The following is a 19,047-nucleotide window of genomic DNA, read 5'->3' on the forward strand; positions in this document are numbered from 1 at the left end:
GGGGTCCTTCAGTCTTCCATGTGACAATACAATGTATCACATCACATTACACACTATACATACAAGACATTTACACAAAATTTAATACATATTTACATTTAACGCCTTTTATCATTAAAAAGTAACATAAATAAATAAACATAATTAACATAAAATGTTGCTACTCCAGATAAATCTATATCAAAGAACTAGCTGACAAGAACCCTACACAGTATCTCCTTAATAAAATTAACATTAACTATCCAAATTTCTTTGAAGGTAATATTTCTTAAGTGAAGTTTTGAAACCATAGAGAGTGTTTTGTTGTACAATAGTCTTTGGGAGTGAATTCCATTCACACATTGCCCTGTACCTAACTGAACGTTGAATTGATTTTGTTTTAACTCTAGGTAAAATAAAACTACCTCCTACTGCATGTCTTGTTGCATAATAATGTGTATCAGTACTAAAGGATAGTTTTGTATATAAAATGAAAGGCGTTTTATTTGTTATAACATTATATAGAAATACCATTACTGAATACACCAATCTGTTTTTAACTTTTAACCATAAAAGACTATCATGCATTTTGTCCACATTTGATCTAAACCCACATGAAAGGGCAACACGTGCAGCTTTATTCTGAATTACTTGTATTTTTTTTATATTAATTGATGAAGTATTTGACCAAACCACTGAGCAATAATCAAGATGTGAAAAAAACAAAGCATCAAGTACTTGTGTAACAACCTGCGGTGTAAAATATTTTGAACACCTTTTAATGACCGATAAACTATTACCCATTTTAGTTAACAAGTTCTGAACATGTCTATCCCAACACAATCTATTATCAATTATCACTCCCAACAGTTCAGCCTCTTGTTTTTGATCCACAGAATTTTGCTCTATGGTGAGTTCAAGTTTCGGTTTGGAAAGTAAAGAAAAAGGAGTTTGAACCACTAAACAGGTAGTTTTAGATACATTGAGAACCAATTTGTTACTCCTTATCCAGTCCACCACTAACTGTAGCTCTCTTTGTAGTTTTGTATTTAACTCACTAATATTAGTTTGTGCTAAATATATGGTGGAATCATCTGCAAACATTGAGATGCTTGCCTTTTCTAAAACAGATGGAAGATCATTTGTAAAGATTGTGTACAGGAGCGGCCCAAGACAACTTCCTTGAGGCACCCCGTGTTCCACAGCCCTTACATTTGAAAAACTGCCATTAAAATAAACTAGTTGTCTTCTATTCGACAAATAACTTTCCATCCATAATAATGCAGTTTGTGAAAAGCCATAATACTCCAGTTTTTTTTATCAGTAATTTGTGGTGTAAATGCTGCAGTGAAATCAAGCATTACAACACCTATTATTTTTCTCTCCTCCATATCCTTGAACCAGTCATCAACCATCTGAGTCAGGGCAGTGGCTGTTGAGTGTTTTTCTCTATATGCATGCTGAAACGTTGTAATCAAATCATTATTCTTAAAATAAGATTGAATCTGTTCATAAACAATTCATTCCATTATTTTACCAAGAATTGGTAATAAACTTATTGGTCTACTGTTTGATCTAGAAAAGGGCATTTTCTTATTTTTAGGTATTGGCACTACTTTACATATTTTCCATTCTTGCAAACATATATTGTGCATGAAACACAAATTAATTATATCAGCAATAATAGGAGCAATAATAGCAACTATTGGTTTAAGCAACATATAATCAAGGTAGTCCACACCAGGTGTTTTTTTTTTTTTTTTTTGCAATTCATCAGAAGTAATTCCACTTTAGAAACATTTACACTCTTAAATTTAAAGCTACAGGTTTTGTCTTTCATAATCTTATTTATTAGTGTATTTGATAACTCTGTCTTGTATGGCTGTGAAGTATCTTTTAGTTTGTTTATTTTGTTCATGAAATAATCATTAAGATGATTTGCTATATCACTTGGTCTAGTAAAAAATTCACCTTCATGTTCTAAATAAGCTGGAATTGATTTATTATTTCCTCTTAATATATTATTAAGAGGAAATAATTGTCTATATAATTGTTTACTATCATGTTTTATTGCTAGAATGTTTTTTATATAGAATTATATAAAAAAAAATTCTTGTTATTTACCTTAGTTACAAAATTTCTAAGTTTACAATAAACTTGCCAGTCCTATTTAAATTTAAATATAATTGCTGCTTTTTTGGCTAGCTCTCTCTCTTTCATAAGATGTTTTAATTCTTGATCCAACCATGGGGTGTTAACATTTCGAACAGTAAACTTTTTAATTGGTGCATGATTTTCTACAATTCTCATTAAGGTTTGATCAAAAAGCTGAAAGGCCTTCTCTGGATCCTTTTGTAGAATTACCTCTGACCAGTTTGTATTTCTTACATCATTTTCATATTTTAAATAATTAAATCTTCTAAATGACCTTTTCATTATTATTTTTGGACCCAATTTTGGAACTTTTGTTTTTCTTACAATTGCAATAAGATTGTGGTCACTAAAACTAACTGGCTAACGAAAAGCTATTTGAGCACATTTGTAGTCTATTTATAAACTAGAAATCGAGTACCATCCTTTTTTGTACATATTCTTGTTGGTTTATTAATTATCTGTAATAATCCACATGCTATTGCTGTGCCCATTAATTTGCTTTTCCTCGGACAGTCAGAAGAATTCCAGTCTATGTTAAAATCACCCATCAAATAAATTTCCATATTCATACTACTAACATGATCTAACATATCACATATTTTGTCCAAATATTCACTATTCGCATTTGGAGGCCTGTAACAGCATCCTATAAGTATTGGTTTTAGATGTTTCAGACTAACTTTTAACCAAATAACTTCAATACTAGAATACATTAAGTCTGGCATCACCTGAACAGGTGTATGATTCTGTATATAGATAGCAACTCCTCCTCCATATATATTCCTGTCATTCCTAAAAATGTTGTATCCATCAATCCTTAAAGTTGCATCATCAAATGAAGAGTCTACATGAGTCTCCGACACTGCCAATATGTGCAAATTATTTGGTTGCAATATCTCTGTTAAATCACTTAATTTATTTCTGAGACTACATATGTTAATATGGGCAATTTTAAGACCTTTCTTAGGTAATTTAAATAACATACTGAAGATTATGTATTTTAGGATTCATACTGTTAGATTCTATATTGGAGCAAAGCAATTCACAAAAAACAACTAAATTAAAAAACATAACTCAACTTTGCTTTATAACTAGGATCATATTCGAAAATGTGTAATTGAATTTGAATATGTCTGTATGTGTTGGACAGATCTGATTATGTTTCTGTATGAGTAGGCATTAATTGGTCCTGTCATGTGAATTGCATTCAAAAGACATTTGCTTTGAATTGGCACTATATAATTGATATGGATTTCACTGAATTGAACTGATTTTTGTAAAGTCGCATTTTCTTGACATAGTATCAAAAATATGTGACCATCTGTGTTTTAGCTCAAGGTATATGCAGTTATTAATCATGGTTATTTTCTGAAAGAGTAAAAAAAAAGGCACTCGGATTTTTCTTTAAGTTACAGCTTGGTCGCAATCTAAGAGCCATCAGAATGCGCAACCATCGGTGTTTCAGTCCAGCTTCATGTGTCTTTGAGAGGAAGTCATGGAAGAGTGAACAGATGCAACAGCGCCCTCTGGCGTAGAATAAGTTTGAACTACTGAAGCAATATCAATATCTTCACTAGAGGGCGATGTTTCACTGTATTAAACCTAGACTGCTTTGACCCATTTTAACTACGCTGGGATTAAAAGTTTAGAGACAAATTGAATATCTATAGACAGGCTCTTGTGTGCAGGTCCATCTTTGTTCCTCATTTGAAGCCACAAAAAGGTAAATTGCGTTTTGGTCGCTATATGACTCATGAATGAGGGTTTCCTCTTGTAGTCCAGTCCTCCCCTCCCTGCATCTCAGTTCTCTCTGAGGACTTCAGCCCTCCTGACGGAATATGTGACAGCAAACTTTTTTCTTTTTTTTTTTCCTCCTCTCTCTTCATTTGTGTCACCATGTTGCGGGTCATTGTCGAGTCTGCGAGTGGGATCCCTAAAAAGAAAATTGGAAACCCAGATCCAATTACTACTGTTCTCTTCAGAGGTGAGAAATCTCCTGTTAATTTGACTTTTTTTCCCCCTTTGTCACGCGAATGAGATGCAAACAGTCTTAACGCAGTTTTGATCAATCCCATTCTCTAAATAAAATGTTTTGGTTGCAGTCTTCTCATAATAAAGCTGGAAGTTAAGGTATTTTTTTTTTTACCACAGGGCTAAAGTTGAATATTTTGGCAGTGATTCACAAAATGGTGAAGGCACATCCTTATAAGGTCATAAGCCTGTATAGCCTCTCTGTTTGGGGTGTTGTGCCTGTTCTTTAACGTATCTATTATCGTTACTTAATTGTTGTTATTAGGAATGCAAAAACAGAAGAAAAATTACATGGAAAAACGCCACAACAGGAGCCAAGAACCCATAATAATAATGATAATGATAAAAACAAGATTTCCCTTATTATGGTTTCAGGTGAAAAGAAGAAAACCAAAGCAATTAACAATGAGTTGAATCCAGTTTGGAATGAAGTAAGTTGATTTTATTTTAAAATAATTATTTACTTTACAAGTTAAATAAGTCATTGACTATTTAAACTGCTCTTTATGTGGAATTACAGGTACTTGAGTTTGACCTGAAAGGCTCTCCTCTGGATGCGTCTTCATACATCGATGTGATTGTGAAGGACTATGAAACACTTGGGAAACATAAGTAAGTGTGTATGAAACGCTGTCACTTTTGTATACTCTGAATTGATATACTTTGGAGTGCAATGGGTTTCGGTTCAAGCTGGTCATTTATGCATGGTGAGGAGAATGGCTCTGGGGAGCGAGGCATTCCCATGAGAACATCTGTGTGAGATTAGAAAAAGAAAAGAAAGGGGGAAAACAAAAGATAACTGTTTCTTGCCAGGCAAAGGGGAAACACCCCCCACCCATCCAGCTTGAAATGTTTATCTTTTCAGATTTAAGATGCCTGATTACAGTGACATAATTATCCTTTAAACCTTAGTTGAAAACAGTGTAACTTTTCTCTAGATGCTGGACAGCATGTTGAAACTTTACTCAGTCTTAGACTCACTCCAACCATGTTGAGACTTGTAAAAGAGTATGCTCATGTAACCACAATGGAAATGTTTCCTTGAATAGAAATAAAACATGTTGTTTTCTAAAACGCACATCTATCACAACACATAGTGCTGTGACGGCTTGCTTATTGCTCTGGTTAATTATCTGTGGCTCTGTTTCTTGCACAAGTTTGAGTCTTTAGGGGAGGCCATGTCATAACATTGCCACTGAGTCATTCCAGTGACTGATTGTAACAATGTAAACTGTTTGCTGAGCCAAGAGGTGGAGGGTGAGGGCATTTGGGGTGTCTGCCTCACCCAAGAATGATGCTAAATGATTCTTCATGGTCAAGAGAGCTTCTTCTTCTTCCTTCGCACAGCTGTGAGGACTGCAGCTTGGCCAGTAATGGCATTTTAAAGGTTTTAAGTGTCCATACACTTTGAATTTTTCCCACATTTTGTCATGTTCCAGGCACAAATGTCCATGCATTTGTTAGACAGCTGCATATGACACATAGCGTTAGTTTTACAACACGCATAACATTTTGCATATGGGTCAAATAGTTAAGCTTTTGTCTGATCTCACCAGAAACCCTACTTCTACATGTTTGCTATGTCCCCTACATGGTTTTTGGAAAACTGCAAACAGGAATTAATAATAATAATAATAATAATAATAATAATAATAATAATAATAATAATAATAATAATAATAATAATAATAATAAAAATAATAAGAATAATACTTGTTATTATTATTATTATTATTATTATTATTATTATTATTATTATTATTATTATTATTATTATTATTATTATTAGTAGTAGTAGTAGTAGTAGTAGTAGTAGTATATTATTTATTGAATTTGTAATAAACTAAGATTCCTTATTTTAAAGTGTAACAATATTAAAAACAACTAAAGAATAGAGCACAGACTAAAAGCAGTAAATGTAAAATAAATATTTAATTACAAACTTTTTTAAAGAAAATAGTTTTTATTCCTTTTGTAAAACTCTATGTAGTATGTGGTACTTCAGCTGGTTGTGAAGGCTGGTTCACTGACTAGGTGCAGCAGGGCAGAGGGGCCTCTGTTGTTCACGGTGGGCAGTTTTCTGTGGATCCCTGCAGCTCCTCCAGAGTTACCATAGGCCTCCACACTGAGACTCTATCCAAATGCTATAATAATAATAATAATAGCTCCTGGCTCCTGTTCCTTGACCTTTCATGGGGTCAACTGTAAGAACACTATTGTAAGTAGGAAAGGAGATTCAGACTGCAGTACCCGTTTTGGACAGCCTTTAACTCCGACGTTATTACGTGACGGAAACACACATGGATGACATGAGTCATATCTGGGCCTGCAGCGTTCTGAAAATGAACTACAAAGAGCGCGCTCTCTTCTCTTTGGACATTTTGGTGGATTTCTGTGAGGTGGGCTTTGCTGAGGATAATTTAAGGCTCCTAAGCGCTCGTATTGTGAGGTTTCCTCGGCTAAACTTGCTGCAGGAGGGAGTATACAGGCTTATTTTCCTACTTCCTTCCTTACAGACTACACTACTCAGACAGCACTTATCATGGCGACTGCTGATGCACTTCTGCTTTGGCTAAAGAGTCCTTGCTCTAACAGGGAATTCGGATGGAGCCTGATTCTCAGGATAATATTCTATCAACTTTTGTTAAATTGAAGGGAGATCATTGAAATACTGATGGCTTGGGATGTTGTTGTATAACCTAACCCTGCTTTAAACTTTTTTTTGTGCCTTTGTGATGTTTTGTGTTCATTACGGTTCTATTTGAAACCTTAATAACAGTTGTACTTCTATTAAGATTAAATTACACACAGGAACACTCTGAAGGCCTGACTTCAGAATGCCACTGGATGCACTGGGTATCAGAGTAAAGAAGGTTGCATGCAATCATGCATTCCATCATTTGCTGGTTTTCGTTTGTAAATGTTCAAAGCCCGGTATTATTTCCCTATTTCATTCCACAATCATGCTCTACCTTGTGCGTCTGTTGCATAAAATCATAATAAAATACATAGAATGTTGTTCTTGTACAGAGTGGAAATGTTCTGTGGGTATGAATAATTTTTCCAGGCATTGTGCTCAAATCATAACTTGTGGAATAGCTTTGCAAATGCTTTGAAAACTGTATTGCTAAAATGAGAGTATTGACAAAAGAAATACGTGCAAAAGGTTATTTTTTACATTTATTTAGACAGCGGTTTAAATGTTCATTGATAGTTGTAAAAGTAAAAGTAGGACTGTTTTACTGAAAAAAAGAAACAACTATATTCAAACTTCTGTTAAAATAGACAATAAATGCAATAAATAATGAATTCCATGTGCCTTATGTTGTTTTTTGTAATTTAATCTTTTTTGTGCTGTTATCTGTCACTAAAGTGGCCACAAAGTATGATTCAGATGTCTGTGGTATTTCAATATTTCTATTCTTACTTGTACTTCCCCAAAGTACATCCTTGAAAAAACATTTAAACTTTGAAACACTTCTGCATTTGCCATTATTGGGCAATCGGGGTGGAGGCTTTCTTATATTGTAATGCCATCCTTTGTCAACTCCTGTTACTTGGTTCAAATTTTGTTGGTATGATTTTACAGAATTTACGCTGTGTTGCAATATGTTATGATCATTAATCATAGCTGTAGAGCTTCTGTTTTCGACACAAATGGACTATCTTTCCACGCTATGTCCAGGAAGCAGTGAAACTGAGAAGTGAGGCGTATCAGTCATTCATGGTAACGAGCAAATACAGCCATAAACATTTAATCTGGTTACAGTTTAGGCTGCATGTGTTGGTAACTGTCTGTTGAAGCAGTCTTGAAGTTCTCTGGGTGATGCAAACTTGGAGTGTTGGTTCTTTCAGCAGCGAAGACTCAGTAATTTCATGATTTGTGATTTTTCCTGAACAGAAATTAACGTGATTACTTTTCAGGTTTATTGGCTCTGCAAAAATTTCACTGAGGGAGTTGGCCAGCGGTCAAGTGAGGTCCCTGCCATCTAAAAATGTGCCTTTGGTCACTGAGAAGCAGCAAAGTGTCGGGGTAAATAAATTTACTTGCTACCATCGTAAATGTTTCCATGTACACTCCAAGCACTAACATGCTAGACTTTTATGATAGCTTCAGTTTTCCTTGTAATAGTTTATTCTTTTGTATTATATTCATACCATAATTAATTAACTGGATCTTACTAATTGATATATAAAGTATTTATAATAGTATTATTCATTATTCGGCAGGCAACCATTAATTTGGTCATTGGATATGAGTCACCAGCTAATGCCAACCTAAGTGATCAAACTAATGCAGATGCCTCATCAAACATGGAAGCTGGTAAGATGACAACTATTCATTTATATCAAAATGGCCCGAATTTTCATTTTAACATTAAATTGTCATGTACTTGTGTACATCTCTGGTCAGCCTCTACATTTGCCTCTAAAGTTATAATATATATTCATCATTAAGTACTATTAATCAAAATGACCTGCTACTTCCTAATAATAACACACAGCTTTCTGTTTCTCTGGCATATAGTTATGACATGACACAGAGTCCTGCTTCTTTTTGCAAACGGCCAACAGGCCATTTGAGGACTGAAGTTTATCTTACAGCCACATACAGCTAGCAGGATATTAAGGGAGGAAAAACATCTCCAAAGTTCACTGTGAACTTGTGGCTCCCAACACTCCTCAAGGACCAGCATACACTATCCACCTACCACCCTTTTTTACTTTATCTGTACTGCCAGGAATTATTCAAACATGTGGAGTCTGCCAGATCAGACTGAAGTTCCTTTTTAGATCACAAGCAGGCAACCACATTAACTAATCACTTGATCTTTTTTTTTAATGACTGTCTTTTTATTGATTTTTTTTTTCCTTTTGTGCATACAGTTTGTGAATACAAAGAAGTATTTATCCAACACAGACATAAAATAGTATACCACTTTATCTTTTGACATCATCCAAGAACATCTGTTAATGTCTGGGGCAACGGCAGCATTCAGATCACAACGCTGGGATTGCAGAATCAAAGGCTTACAACTTGCACCATTCACCTGAACAATGCGTTGGATATTTTGGGGACTTGTTGAGTAGAAATTCCTGAGTTCTAGGTTGCAATCCCCATGCAGACCTTTCAAAACCTCTCAGTGCTTTAAATGCAGCTGCTTCTGCAGCCGTTGTCGTAAAACAATCTAATATCGCCCCTTACCATCGATAGGGGGTTACGAGTTTGTACTATCTCCTGTGATTTATCTGGAACATTATACTGGTGGGTTGACTTCAACCTCCCATTATGTGTAAAAGGGTCACCTCTTATAATCTCCAAACCTAAATGATACTGAAAACATGCTTATTTTTAGCTAAAGATAGAGGAAATATCTGGTTTAACCCTAATTCTTTATGATCTAATAAAAATGTTGGGTACAAAACAAAGCATTTGTCTCTTAATCAACACACTTTTTACATTCTGTTTAATTTCATAGTAATTAGGAACACATCTAGCCACTGACTTTTAATTAGATTTATGCTTGGGTTGCACCAAAATCTGCTTTTATCCATTTATTAAAATTGGCTAAATATTGCATGTTTCATGTAAAAGAAAGAAAGGCCGACACAAATTCTATTCTTATAGATGAGAATAGACACTAAAATAAAATAAAATGTTCACTGTAAATGTCAAAATATGTCCAAACTTTATTTGGAAAACCTATGAAACACTTGATTATAGCTCAGTCGAAGTTATTTGTAAAATCATTTTACTGTTATTGTGAAGTCCAGTTTTGTGTGCTACATATCCATTGTCTGTAACCGACAGCGCTGCAGTTTTTTATTTTCGTTTTGATTAAATGTCTATAGTTTTACAAGCTTTTTCCTTTGAAAATAATAATTTCATATCCAAGAACAAGACAAAGCATAGTTGCAATATTTGTGTGTTTTTTTTTTTTTTTCCAGGAGATAATGAGGATGAGGATGAGGGAGAAGAGGTCATGGAGATAGCCGGTCAGGTTGGAAGTTCAGGAATACCTCCTTCAACAAACCAGCCTGGAAAGCCGAGCCATAAGTCGCACCGTTTCAGCAGAAATAGACGCAAAATTCTGGCCAACAAACCTCAAGACTTCCAGGTTTTGTCTGAATTTTGATTACACTTCCTGACTACAGACACCAACTGGAATTGGGATATAGGATTGTTCACTCAACCAGATTAAATGTGCACTCAACCCCACACCAGAGATTAAATGACACATATTTCTTTAATGCTGTAGAACTGAAACTTCTTATTTGATGTCCCACGTACTTTCACATGTTTGACTCCTTTGATGTGGGAGTACTGTATTTTTTTGGACTATAAGGCGCACTTAAAAATCCTTTATAATTACATTTTTTTCTCAAAAACTGATGTTGTGCCTTTTATAGTCTGAAAAATATGGTAGTAGTGATTATCTGCTTCATGGAATCAGTACCATTTTTTTTTTAAATGTACAATTGCATTGCCTGACTGTTTGCTGTCTTCTGTTTTTTTTTTTTTTTCAAAATCCAGATTCGTATCCGTGTTATCGAGGGTCGTCAGCTGCCGGGGAACAACATAAAGCCAGTGGTGAAAGTGAATGTTTGCGGACAGACCCACAGGACCAGAATCAGGAGAGGAAACAACCCGTTCTTCGATGAGGTACTTTAGTGATAATCTTTGTTGCTCTGCTGTTTCTAATTCTTTCTTTGCTTCTCAAATATCCTCAAGCTCCTGCAAAATACTTGGCCTTTTGTTCTTTATCAGCTGAAAACACAAGAGAGCCTTCTTTAAAGGATAACCCTGCTGTTCTTGAACTTCACATTCATTTAATTCATCCAGCATGAATTTAGCTTTTTTCTCAACAGTAAAAATCTTGGTTTGTGTCTGAAATCCTGAAATGTTGCCCCTCATATTCACCCAAGATAAATCTTTAGCTTTTCGTGTCTCTGTTTCAGATGTTTTTCTACAACGTTAACATGCTGCCTTCAGAGCTTTTTGATGAGAGCATCAGTCTTAGGGTGAGTATTTAGTTTCTGTGCGTCAAAAAGCCGGGGGAAAAGTAAGCATTGAGCATGTCATTGTTTTTCGTATTAAACGTATTTCTAATGGGCCTATAGACATGAAACTCACACTAAGTGAAACACACCTATGGCTATTGTATTGATTTTCTGTCTCCTAAACCAACAGAAGGTCTTTTGGCTGTGTATTTGGGGTCTTCTCCAGATTCTTATCAAAAATGTCCTGGTGCATTTCCTTATTCTTCCTTCTGTTGCATGACATCTACCATTACCGTGTTCTGAAAAACGTCCCCCCCAGCATGATGAACCCATACCGTCAGACTTTCTGTTGATACTACGTTTTTGGGGTGACGTGCAGAGCCATTCTTTTTCCAAATACGACGTATAAGAACTTTATTTTGTTCTATAATCTCACAGGATTGAATTTGCTTGTCCAAATGTTCTATAGCAAACTTTATTCTAGGCATCAAGATGCTTCTCCTTCATCATTTCTTGGCATGATGTCCCATTTTGCCCTTTGGTTTAATACTTAATCTTTTTGGATTCCTCTTGTTCCTGTTCCAATACATAGCGTGAAATTCATGTCAATAAACACACTAGAAATAACAATTTACTGAGAGAAATTTTAATTTAGACTTAGACCTATTGGCCCAGCACTATGTAGGATATTTTGAATGGCTCATTGCTTTGTTTTTCTTCACAGGTTTATGACTCCTTCTCCCTCAGAGCAGACAGTCTAATGGGAGAGTTCAAGGTATAGCAATTATATACTAATATATGATACACTAAGGCATATGTTTTAAGTATTTTAAGCAAATATTTTAAGTATTCAGGTATTTTTATAGTGGTAATTTTAATTCTACTGGTCTGCACGTTGACATTTTTCTTTGTTTTTCTTCTACTCAGTTGGATGTTGGCTACATCTACAATGAACCTGGTCTGTTTTTCCAAAGAAAATTTATATATATATTTTTTTTATTCAGCCACCAATGTGAACAAATTCTCCATCTGTTTCCAGGTCATTCCATAATGAGAAAATGGCTCCTCCTGAGTGATCCGGATGACTCCAGCACAGGGGCCAGAGGATACCTGAAAGTCAGCATTATTATTGTGGGCACTGGAGATGAGCCACCGGTACAGGAAACATTTTCACACATCTTACAGCAGCTTTTTATGCTTTTATAGCATGAAAAACTCATCCCTCCTTTCCTTTTGGTTGCAGAGTGAAAAGAGAGAGCCAAACGAGGAACAGGATGACATAGAGAGTAACCTTTTGGTGCCAGCTGGTGTCACGATGCGATGGGCCACTCTGAGCCTTAAAGTGTATCGTGCAGAGGATATGCCACAGAGTAAGGGACACATTTATGCATAAACCCTTCCTCCGTTGGTAGGTTTGTTCATTCAAACCCCTTCAAGAAACCTCAGTTTACAAAAGCCTTTGCATTGCAGTGGACGATGCCTTTGTTCAGACGGTGAAGCAAGTATTCGGAGGGGATGGGGATAAGAAAAACTTGGTTGATCCATATTTAGAAGTTAGCTTTGCTGGAAAGAAGGTATTTAACCTTTGATTTAAAAAAAATATGAATATGAACATTGTAAATTTGCAATCTTACTCATCGCAATGCTGTTTTAGCTTTGCACCAAAATAATCGAGAAGAACGCCAATCCAGAGTGGAACCAAGTCATCAGTCTGCAAGTCAAAGTAAGCAGCTTGTCATCATCTGAACTCCATAATGTAAAAAAAAACAACACCTTTCAGCACAATTAATCTCTGCTTTTGCAGTTTCCATCCATGTGTGAGCGCATCAAGCTGACCATGTATGACTGGTAAGGGTTAATAATAATTTACAGACAAGTCCCTGGGCTAAATGTCAGGATCAGGATCTGATATCGCTGTCTGCATTCCCAAGGGATCGTCTAAGCAAGGATGACGCTATAGGAACAACATTTTTGAATTTGAGCAAAATGTCTTACTCCGGTGGGGAGATTGAAGGTGATTATGTAGTTTTCTTTTCTTTTCACTTGGCTTTAAGCCTTGATGTATAGAGCAACTGTTGATATGTTTGTTTAATTTGAAACAGATGCCAGGACAGAAACTTCCAACACAATCTCTGAATGTATGTATGAAATTCATTCTCTGCTTATTTGATTTTTTTAAACCTAACAACTTTGTTTTTAAAAAAAGACTTGGCTCAATGGTTATAAAGGATCATAGCCACACATTTAACACAAAAGATAAATTGTGTAGATAGTATGCTCTTAGATTGAAATTAGACAATTTTCTATGGAAATATTAAAAATTTTACATTCAATCTTTGTAAGCATTGAGCTTACCTGTAAACAGCAAAACACGATCTAACAAATAAACCGCTGGAAATTACACAAAATCTGTATGTATACACGAGGGAGCACAATGTGACTAAAATTAGCTGAAATTATCTTTTTTTTTGTCTTGTGGGATGAGAAAGTTGGCATACAAATGAACAGGTTGGAAAAAGTAACAGACTTGTCCCCTTTAAGTTGGAGTTTAAGTTGAAACGTTGGATAACGGATGACTCTCACCAACCCTGTCCTGAAAACCCAACATTGCTACATTGCATAGAAAACTTTCTGATAGCTGCAACAGCAATGATTATATACACTTCCAACTATCTTTATCCAATCAGATTTCTCACTCTGCCCATTAATGAAGCTGTTGCTACTGCAGAGAAATGCACAGACAGCTCATGTTGCTAGTCGTTACCCTGATCGTTATCCACATCCATTAGCAAAATCCCAGTCGTTTTCAAACTTGAAACTGGAACGCGGCTTGGTTGGGGTGAGACGTCCTTCCCAGATCCAGGCTCTGACTTCAGAGCTAAACTGAGGTTGTTGTGAACTTGTTCCTGGTTCACTGTCATTCTCTTACATTTGTACTGGATGTGTTTACATTTGTTTTCCACTGAACTTATCTTTTGAGTTCCTCAAGAATAAAAGATCAACGTGCTTGAAAAGCTCCTATTAGCTGCATATCAGTTCATTTGTTAATATTTATTTAGTAAATACTTGATACCAACATTCCTTCTGACTACCACTAAAGGCAACCTGAGTACCTTTAAGACGGGGTCCATTAAGATGTTAGCTGAGTATGTTTGTCAGGCCTGCTTTAGTTATCTATTTCTCTTTCTGTATCTGATCCTCATCTTAACCTTTCTGAAGCCTAAACATTTTTAAGGTGGTTTTAAACATGCGGTACTTTACAGTGAGCTCCTCGGCATCAGAGGGGGGATTTCTCCCAGCTTTTGGACCCTGCTATGTAAACCTGTACGGAAGCCCAAGAGAGTTCACTGGCCTGCCTGATCCTTATGAAGAGCTGAACTTTGGGAATGTAAGAAGTCTTTTTTACTTCGAATCTAATTTAGCAACGCAAGTGCCCAAACTCATGGTGTTTTAAATTGTGACCATGCATGAATAAGGTTTTTGGTTTCTGATGTGTCCCAGGGCGAAGGAGTTGCCTATAGGGGGAGGGTCCTTATTGAACTCTCCACTCAGTTGGATGGAAAAGCTGATAAGAATGTGGATGACATCTGCAGTGATGACATCCTGGTGGCACAGGTAAAAATTTAAAATGGTAACGTTTTCATATTACTGGTCACTTTTTAAGTCTATGTTTTATTCTTTTATCAATGTGTGTGTGTTAGTCTATAAATCCCTGAATGGCTTAGCACCTAAATACATCACAGACTTGTTGTCAATGTATCAACCCTTCAGACCACTAAGGTCTTCTGGCTCCAGCCTACTCTGCATACCCAGAACCAGAACCAGACATGAAGAAGCAGCATTTAGTTTCTATGCTCCACTTATCTGGAACAAACTTCCAGAAAACTGTAAAAGTGCTGAAAACCTGAGTTCTTTAAAATCAAGATTAACAACACATTTGTTTAGGATTGCCTTTGACTGCTCTAGTTAAATTCTTTACTGAGACATCATTAGTTCGTACTGCAGCTGTTTTTAATATTTGCTTTTAGTTTCTATTTTCCCATGTGTTATTTTGTTTCTACATTTTATTCCAACATGCTTTTGCTCTGTTTTATTTTCCTATATTTTAATCATGTTAAGCACTTTGCAATGTCTTTGTACTGAAATGTGCTATACAGAGCTAACTTTGATCTTACTTTTATCCTCTAACACTCCCTCATCCTTCTTAATACAGAAATACCAGCGCAGGAGGAAGTACTCCCTCTGTGCTGTCTTCCACAGTGCGTGCATGCTCCAAGAGCCGGGTGAGCCCATCCAGTTTGAGGTCAGCATGGGAAACTATGGCAACAAGCTGGATTCCACCTGCAAGCCCCTGGCGTCCACCACCCAGTACAGTTTTGCTGTGTTTGATGGTACGAAGCAAACCAACCACAATAGAAAACTGCTGACTAGACGCACTTTAGAATGAGGACACAACTAGCCACGGGGCACAACGTGTGTTTAAAATGACTGGATACACTTACCGCGATCTCTGCAGGTAATCACTACTATTACCTGCCCTGGGCGGACACAAAGCCAGTCGTCATTCTCACGTCGTTTTGGGAGGACATCAGCCACCGCCTGGACTCTGTCAATGTTCTCCTCTTTATTGCTGACCGACTGGTGAGATGTGCTCTACATCTTCAGTCTACACTTATGTTTTGTTCCTCATTAATCACTGTTTGTCTGTTTATTTTTATTCAATTCAGGAGTCCCATCTTACTTCTCTGAAGAAAGAAATCCAGGCCAAAGTGTCTGAGGCACACCTGACCGAGGCTCTGCTCAGACTCATCAACCATTTAATTCAGGATGTGAACAAGTAAAATATGACCCGTTATTTCCCGGGGGATGGGGTGTATTATATATAATCAAAGAAAAGGATATTTTTGAATAAACTGTTAAACTCTGTTTTTTTTACTCCTAAAAGCTTCCAGCTTCCAACACTGGAAGGTCAGCCCAACATCACAGCCCTGGACCTCCAAATAAAAAGTCTACGTGAGGCTGCTTTAGCCGGCGTCAGAGAGGCGGCCTGTCAGATGGGAGAAGAGGCCCTGGATGTCAAGTCAGCTGTTGGAGACATTGAAGAGTGGTTGGACAGAATCAAGCTGCTTGCAGATGAGGTCCTGACTTCCCCTATACACCTTTGAGTAATATTATAATAAGTACCCTAAAAGGTTATGATCAAACTTAAAAAAATGATTTGTGTATACACCAGGCTCAGAACAGCATGCCCGATGTGATCATATGGATGCTGAGGGGAGAGAAGAGAGTGGCCTATGCCCGAGTCCCAGTCCACCAGATCCTGTACTCTAACTACACTGAGCAGGCTTGTGGCAAACACTGTGGAAAGACTCAGACCATCTTTATGCAGGTACAAGAAGAACCTAAGAGCCTCTTTGCAGCCTTGCAAACTGCCTTGCAAAAGTGTGTGTACCCTTCTAACTTTGCCAAGTTACAAACATGAAAATGAATGTCATTTATTTCTTACGCCACAAAGCAGTTTCTCTTTTTTTTTCAAATTTATTCTGATCACCCTGTGCTTTGGTACTTCTAAATAAAATCGAATGCAACTGCCTTCAGAAATCCCCCTAATAAGGTGACATTAGTGACTATAAAGTGTCACGAGGACCAAGAAACACAGCAGACAAGCCAGCGTTAAGGTTTAAAGTGAAGTTTAAACAATTACCCCAAGCTTTAAACATGAGTATAGCAAAGGAGCATGACACGACTGCCAGCCTATCTAATCCCTGCCATCCATCTTAAAGTGAGAGGCCAAGAAAGGAAGGCATTAATCACAGAAACAGCCAAGAGGCCAGTGACAACTCCAGCAGTGGTCAGGAAAGAAAATCTGTCTACAAAACAATTGCTCCACATACCTGGCTTTTGTGGAGCGTAAAAGTGAAAGCAATTTTTTAAAGAAAGCCCTATGAAGTCCCATTTACAATTTGCCGTAAGTTATGTTGGAGCATAATCCGATAGAAGGTGCTCTGGCCGGAGGAGAACAGCACTGAACTGATCGGATTGCATGCCAAAACCTTTGTGTGAAGGAAGTATTTTACGATAGAGACATACATATGCAAAAATGGTCCTCAAATGTACTAGTGCAGGGGGGATGAATACAAATGCACACCACACTTTTCAGATTTTTATTTGTGAATTGTTTTTTTCAAAAACCAACATAATTTCCCTTCCTTCTGTCATGATTATTTAGTAGTTGGTGTTGCACTATCACATAAAATCCTCACAAAATACTCTGAAATGATTGGTTATGATGTGGAAAAAAATGTAACAAGATTTGAATCCATTCTTGTGGCGTATTTCATCCCACGCTGCACAATGCTTGCTTTTTCAGTATCCCATGGACAAAAACAAAGGGGTGAAGATCCCCGTTCAGCTGCGCATCAACATGTGGCTGGGCCTCTCCGCTCACGAGAAGAAATTCAACAGCTTCTCAGAGGGAAACTTCAGTGTGTACGCTGAAATGGTAAAGCTGTGACACTTTATGACCTCTAACTTTCAGTCATATATCTCCTTTTACTCACAACTCTGCCTAACGCGCCTGTCAACTCTGCGCAGTATGAGAACCAGGCTCAGGTGTTTGGGAAGTGGGGAACCACCGGCCTGGTGGGTCGCCACAAGTTCTCAGACGTGACTGGAAAAGTAAAACTTAAACAAGAGCGCTTCCTGCCTCCACGAGGATGGGAATGGGAGGGGGACTGGTTTGTTGACCTAGAGCGAAGGTAAGTTTAAGAAGCCGACTTTATCACGTTAACCCACACAAAATTCTTTGCACGATCAGTATGCAAACATCCCGTTATCGGTTTTGCGCTTTGGTACTTTCAAGAATTCAGTTTATACTTCGTCGGCTGCAGGAATGCAGTGGGTTACAGAGCATGCGGGGTGTTTTGGTATGAAATGTGCAGAATGAAACCCGATTGCTTCTGCAAAATGCAGCTATTCTAACTAAAATTATAACGTACAAATTTGGATTAGGTTTTTTTTTACTAAAAGTTTTAAATTCAGGTGAAACATCACTGAGTGCTCACAGTCTCAACACAAAAGGTTTTCTACTCCAGAGGTTTAAACTTTCAGTCTTGTCGAGACAAGCTTGCATACCTGCAGGAGCCTTTCCCTTTCACAGACCTCCCCCCCTTTTTTTTGCAGCTTCTCCTAATCCCTGTCCTCGTTTGTCCTACTATTGACCCAGATTCTTAGAGTATTGCAAATGCAGAAGTGTCCAAAATTGGAAGCGATTTTTTTTGGTTCTTATTTATTTTATTTTATTAAGCCTCCAAGTCCACAGCGAGGAGCGAATGAGTCAGGCAAGGCATATTTTGAGTTATGTTGTATGTCTAAATGACATGTTAGAACTTTTGTTGAAAAATCATTAAATCTATGGACATGATAAATGTATAATATTCCTGAAATAGACATTGTTATATGGTAATAATTTTGGGATTTAGTGATCAACTATGTTTTTATAATTATTAATTGGGAATCTGGGTCAATGATAACCTGACTATGCATTGAATCCATTAGAATGCTTTTGTATTGTTCCACATAAAGACATGTTTATGTGACAATATTTTGGTATTTTGTTTCAATAAATGTATTGTAATGGTCAAATTTTAAGGAGTAAGCACTGTCCTGCAAATTCCCACTGGCTTAAGTTTGGGGAGGAAACTGCGTAGGGAGGGGGCGATGCCGAGGACAGGCTTGCTGGGTTTGGTTTGGAACCCTTTCATGGATGCTTGCTGTTTTTAGTTATTGTTTTAATTTAAATTTGTTCAATCATTAGTTTTTGCTATAGTTGGTGTTGAAGCTTCTTAAGAATCCATCTTTAATAAATAATAAATGGTTACT

At 36.8% G+C, this 19,047-nt stretch overlaps 1 protein-coding gene across 1 annotated transcript in view; it reads left to right on the forward strand.

Annotated features, from left to right (window-relative positions):
- Positions 1 to 3,831: 3,831 nt before the first annotated feature.
- myofl (myoferlin like) overlaps positions 3,832 to 19,047 on the forward strand; it is a 29,906-nt gene continuing 14,690 nt past the window's right edge. Inside the window, exons 1-26 of the mRNA XM_012880487.3 lie at positions 3,832 to 4,117; positions 4,540 to 4,595; positions 4,685 to 4,776; positions 8,089 to 8,197; positions 8,395 to 8,488; positions 10,114 to 10,283; positions 10,700 to 10,828; positions 11,125 to 11,187; positions 11,891 to 11,941; positions 12,094 to 12,124; positions 12,206 to 12,321; positions 12,410 to 12,536; positions 12,637 to 12,740; positions 12,821 to 12,889; positions 12,971 to 13,014; positions 13,098 to 13,180; positions 13,269 to 13,304; positions 14,430 to 14,554; positions 14,668 to 14,781; positions 15,380 to 15,557; positions 15,683 to 15,807; positions 15,894 to 16,003; positions 16,112 to 16,304; positions 16,400 to 16,555; positions 17,537 to 17,668; positions 17,761 to 17,924. Of these exons, the coding sequence (XP_012735941.2) occupies positions 4,030 to 4,117; positions 4,540 to 4,595; positions 4,685 to 4,776; positions 8,089 to 8,197; positions 8,395 to 8,488; positions 10,114 to 10,283; positions 10,700 to 10,828; positions 11,125 to 11,187; positions 11,891 to 11,941; positions 12,094 to 12,124; positions 12,206 to 12,321; positions 12,410 to 12,536; positions 12,637 to 12,740; positions 12,821 to 12,889; positions 12,971 to 13,014; positions 13,098 to 13,180; positions 13,269 to 13,304; positions 14,430 to 14,554; positions 14,668 to 14,781; positions 15,380 to 15,557; positions 15,683 to 15,807; positions 15,894 to 16,003; positions 16,112 to 16,304; positions 16,400 to 16,555; positions 17,537 to 17,668; positions 17,761 to 17,924 (2,759 nt within the window). The 5' untranslated portion in view covers positions 3,832 to 4,029. The remainder of the gene's footprint in view (positions 4,118 to 4,539; positions 4,596 to 4,684; positions 4,777 to 8,088; positions 8,198 to 8,394; positions 8,489 to 10,113; positions 10,284 to 10,699; positions 10,829 to 11,124; positions 11,188 to 11,890; positions 11,942 to 12,093; positions 12,125 to 12,205; positions 12,322 to 12,409; positions 12,537 to 12,636; positions 12,741 to 12,820; positions 12,890 to 12,970; positions 13,015 to 13,097; positions 13,181 to 13,268; positions 13,305 to 14,429; positions 14,555 to 14,667; positions 14,782 to 15,379; positions 15,558 to 15,682; positions 15,808 to 15,893; positions 16,004 to 16,111; positions 16,305 to 16,399; positions 16,556 to 17,536; positions 17,669 to 17,760; positions 17,925 to 19,047) is intronic.

The sequence above is a fragment of the Fundulus heteroclitus genome, chromosome 22, assembly GCF_011125445.2.
Source record: "Fundulus heteroclitus isolate FHET01 chromosome 22, MU-UCD_Fhet_4.1, whole genome shotgun sequence".
NCBI lineage: Eukaryota > Metazoa > Chordata > Actinopteri > Cyprinodontiformes > Fundulidae > Fundulus > Fundulus heteroclitus.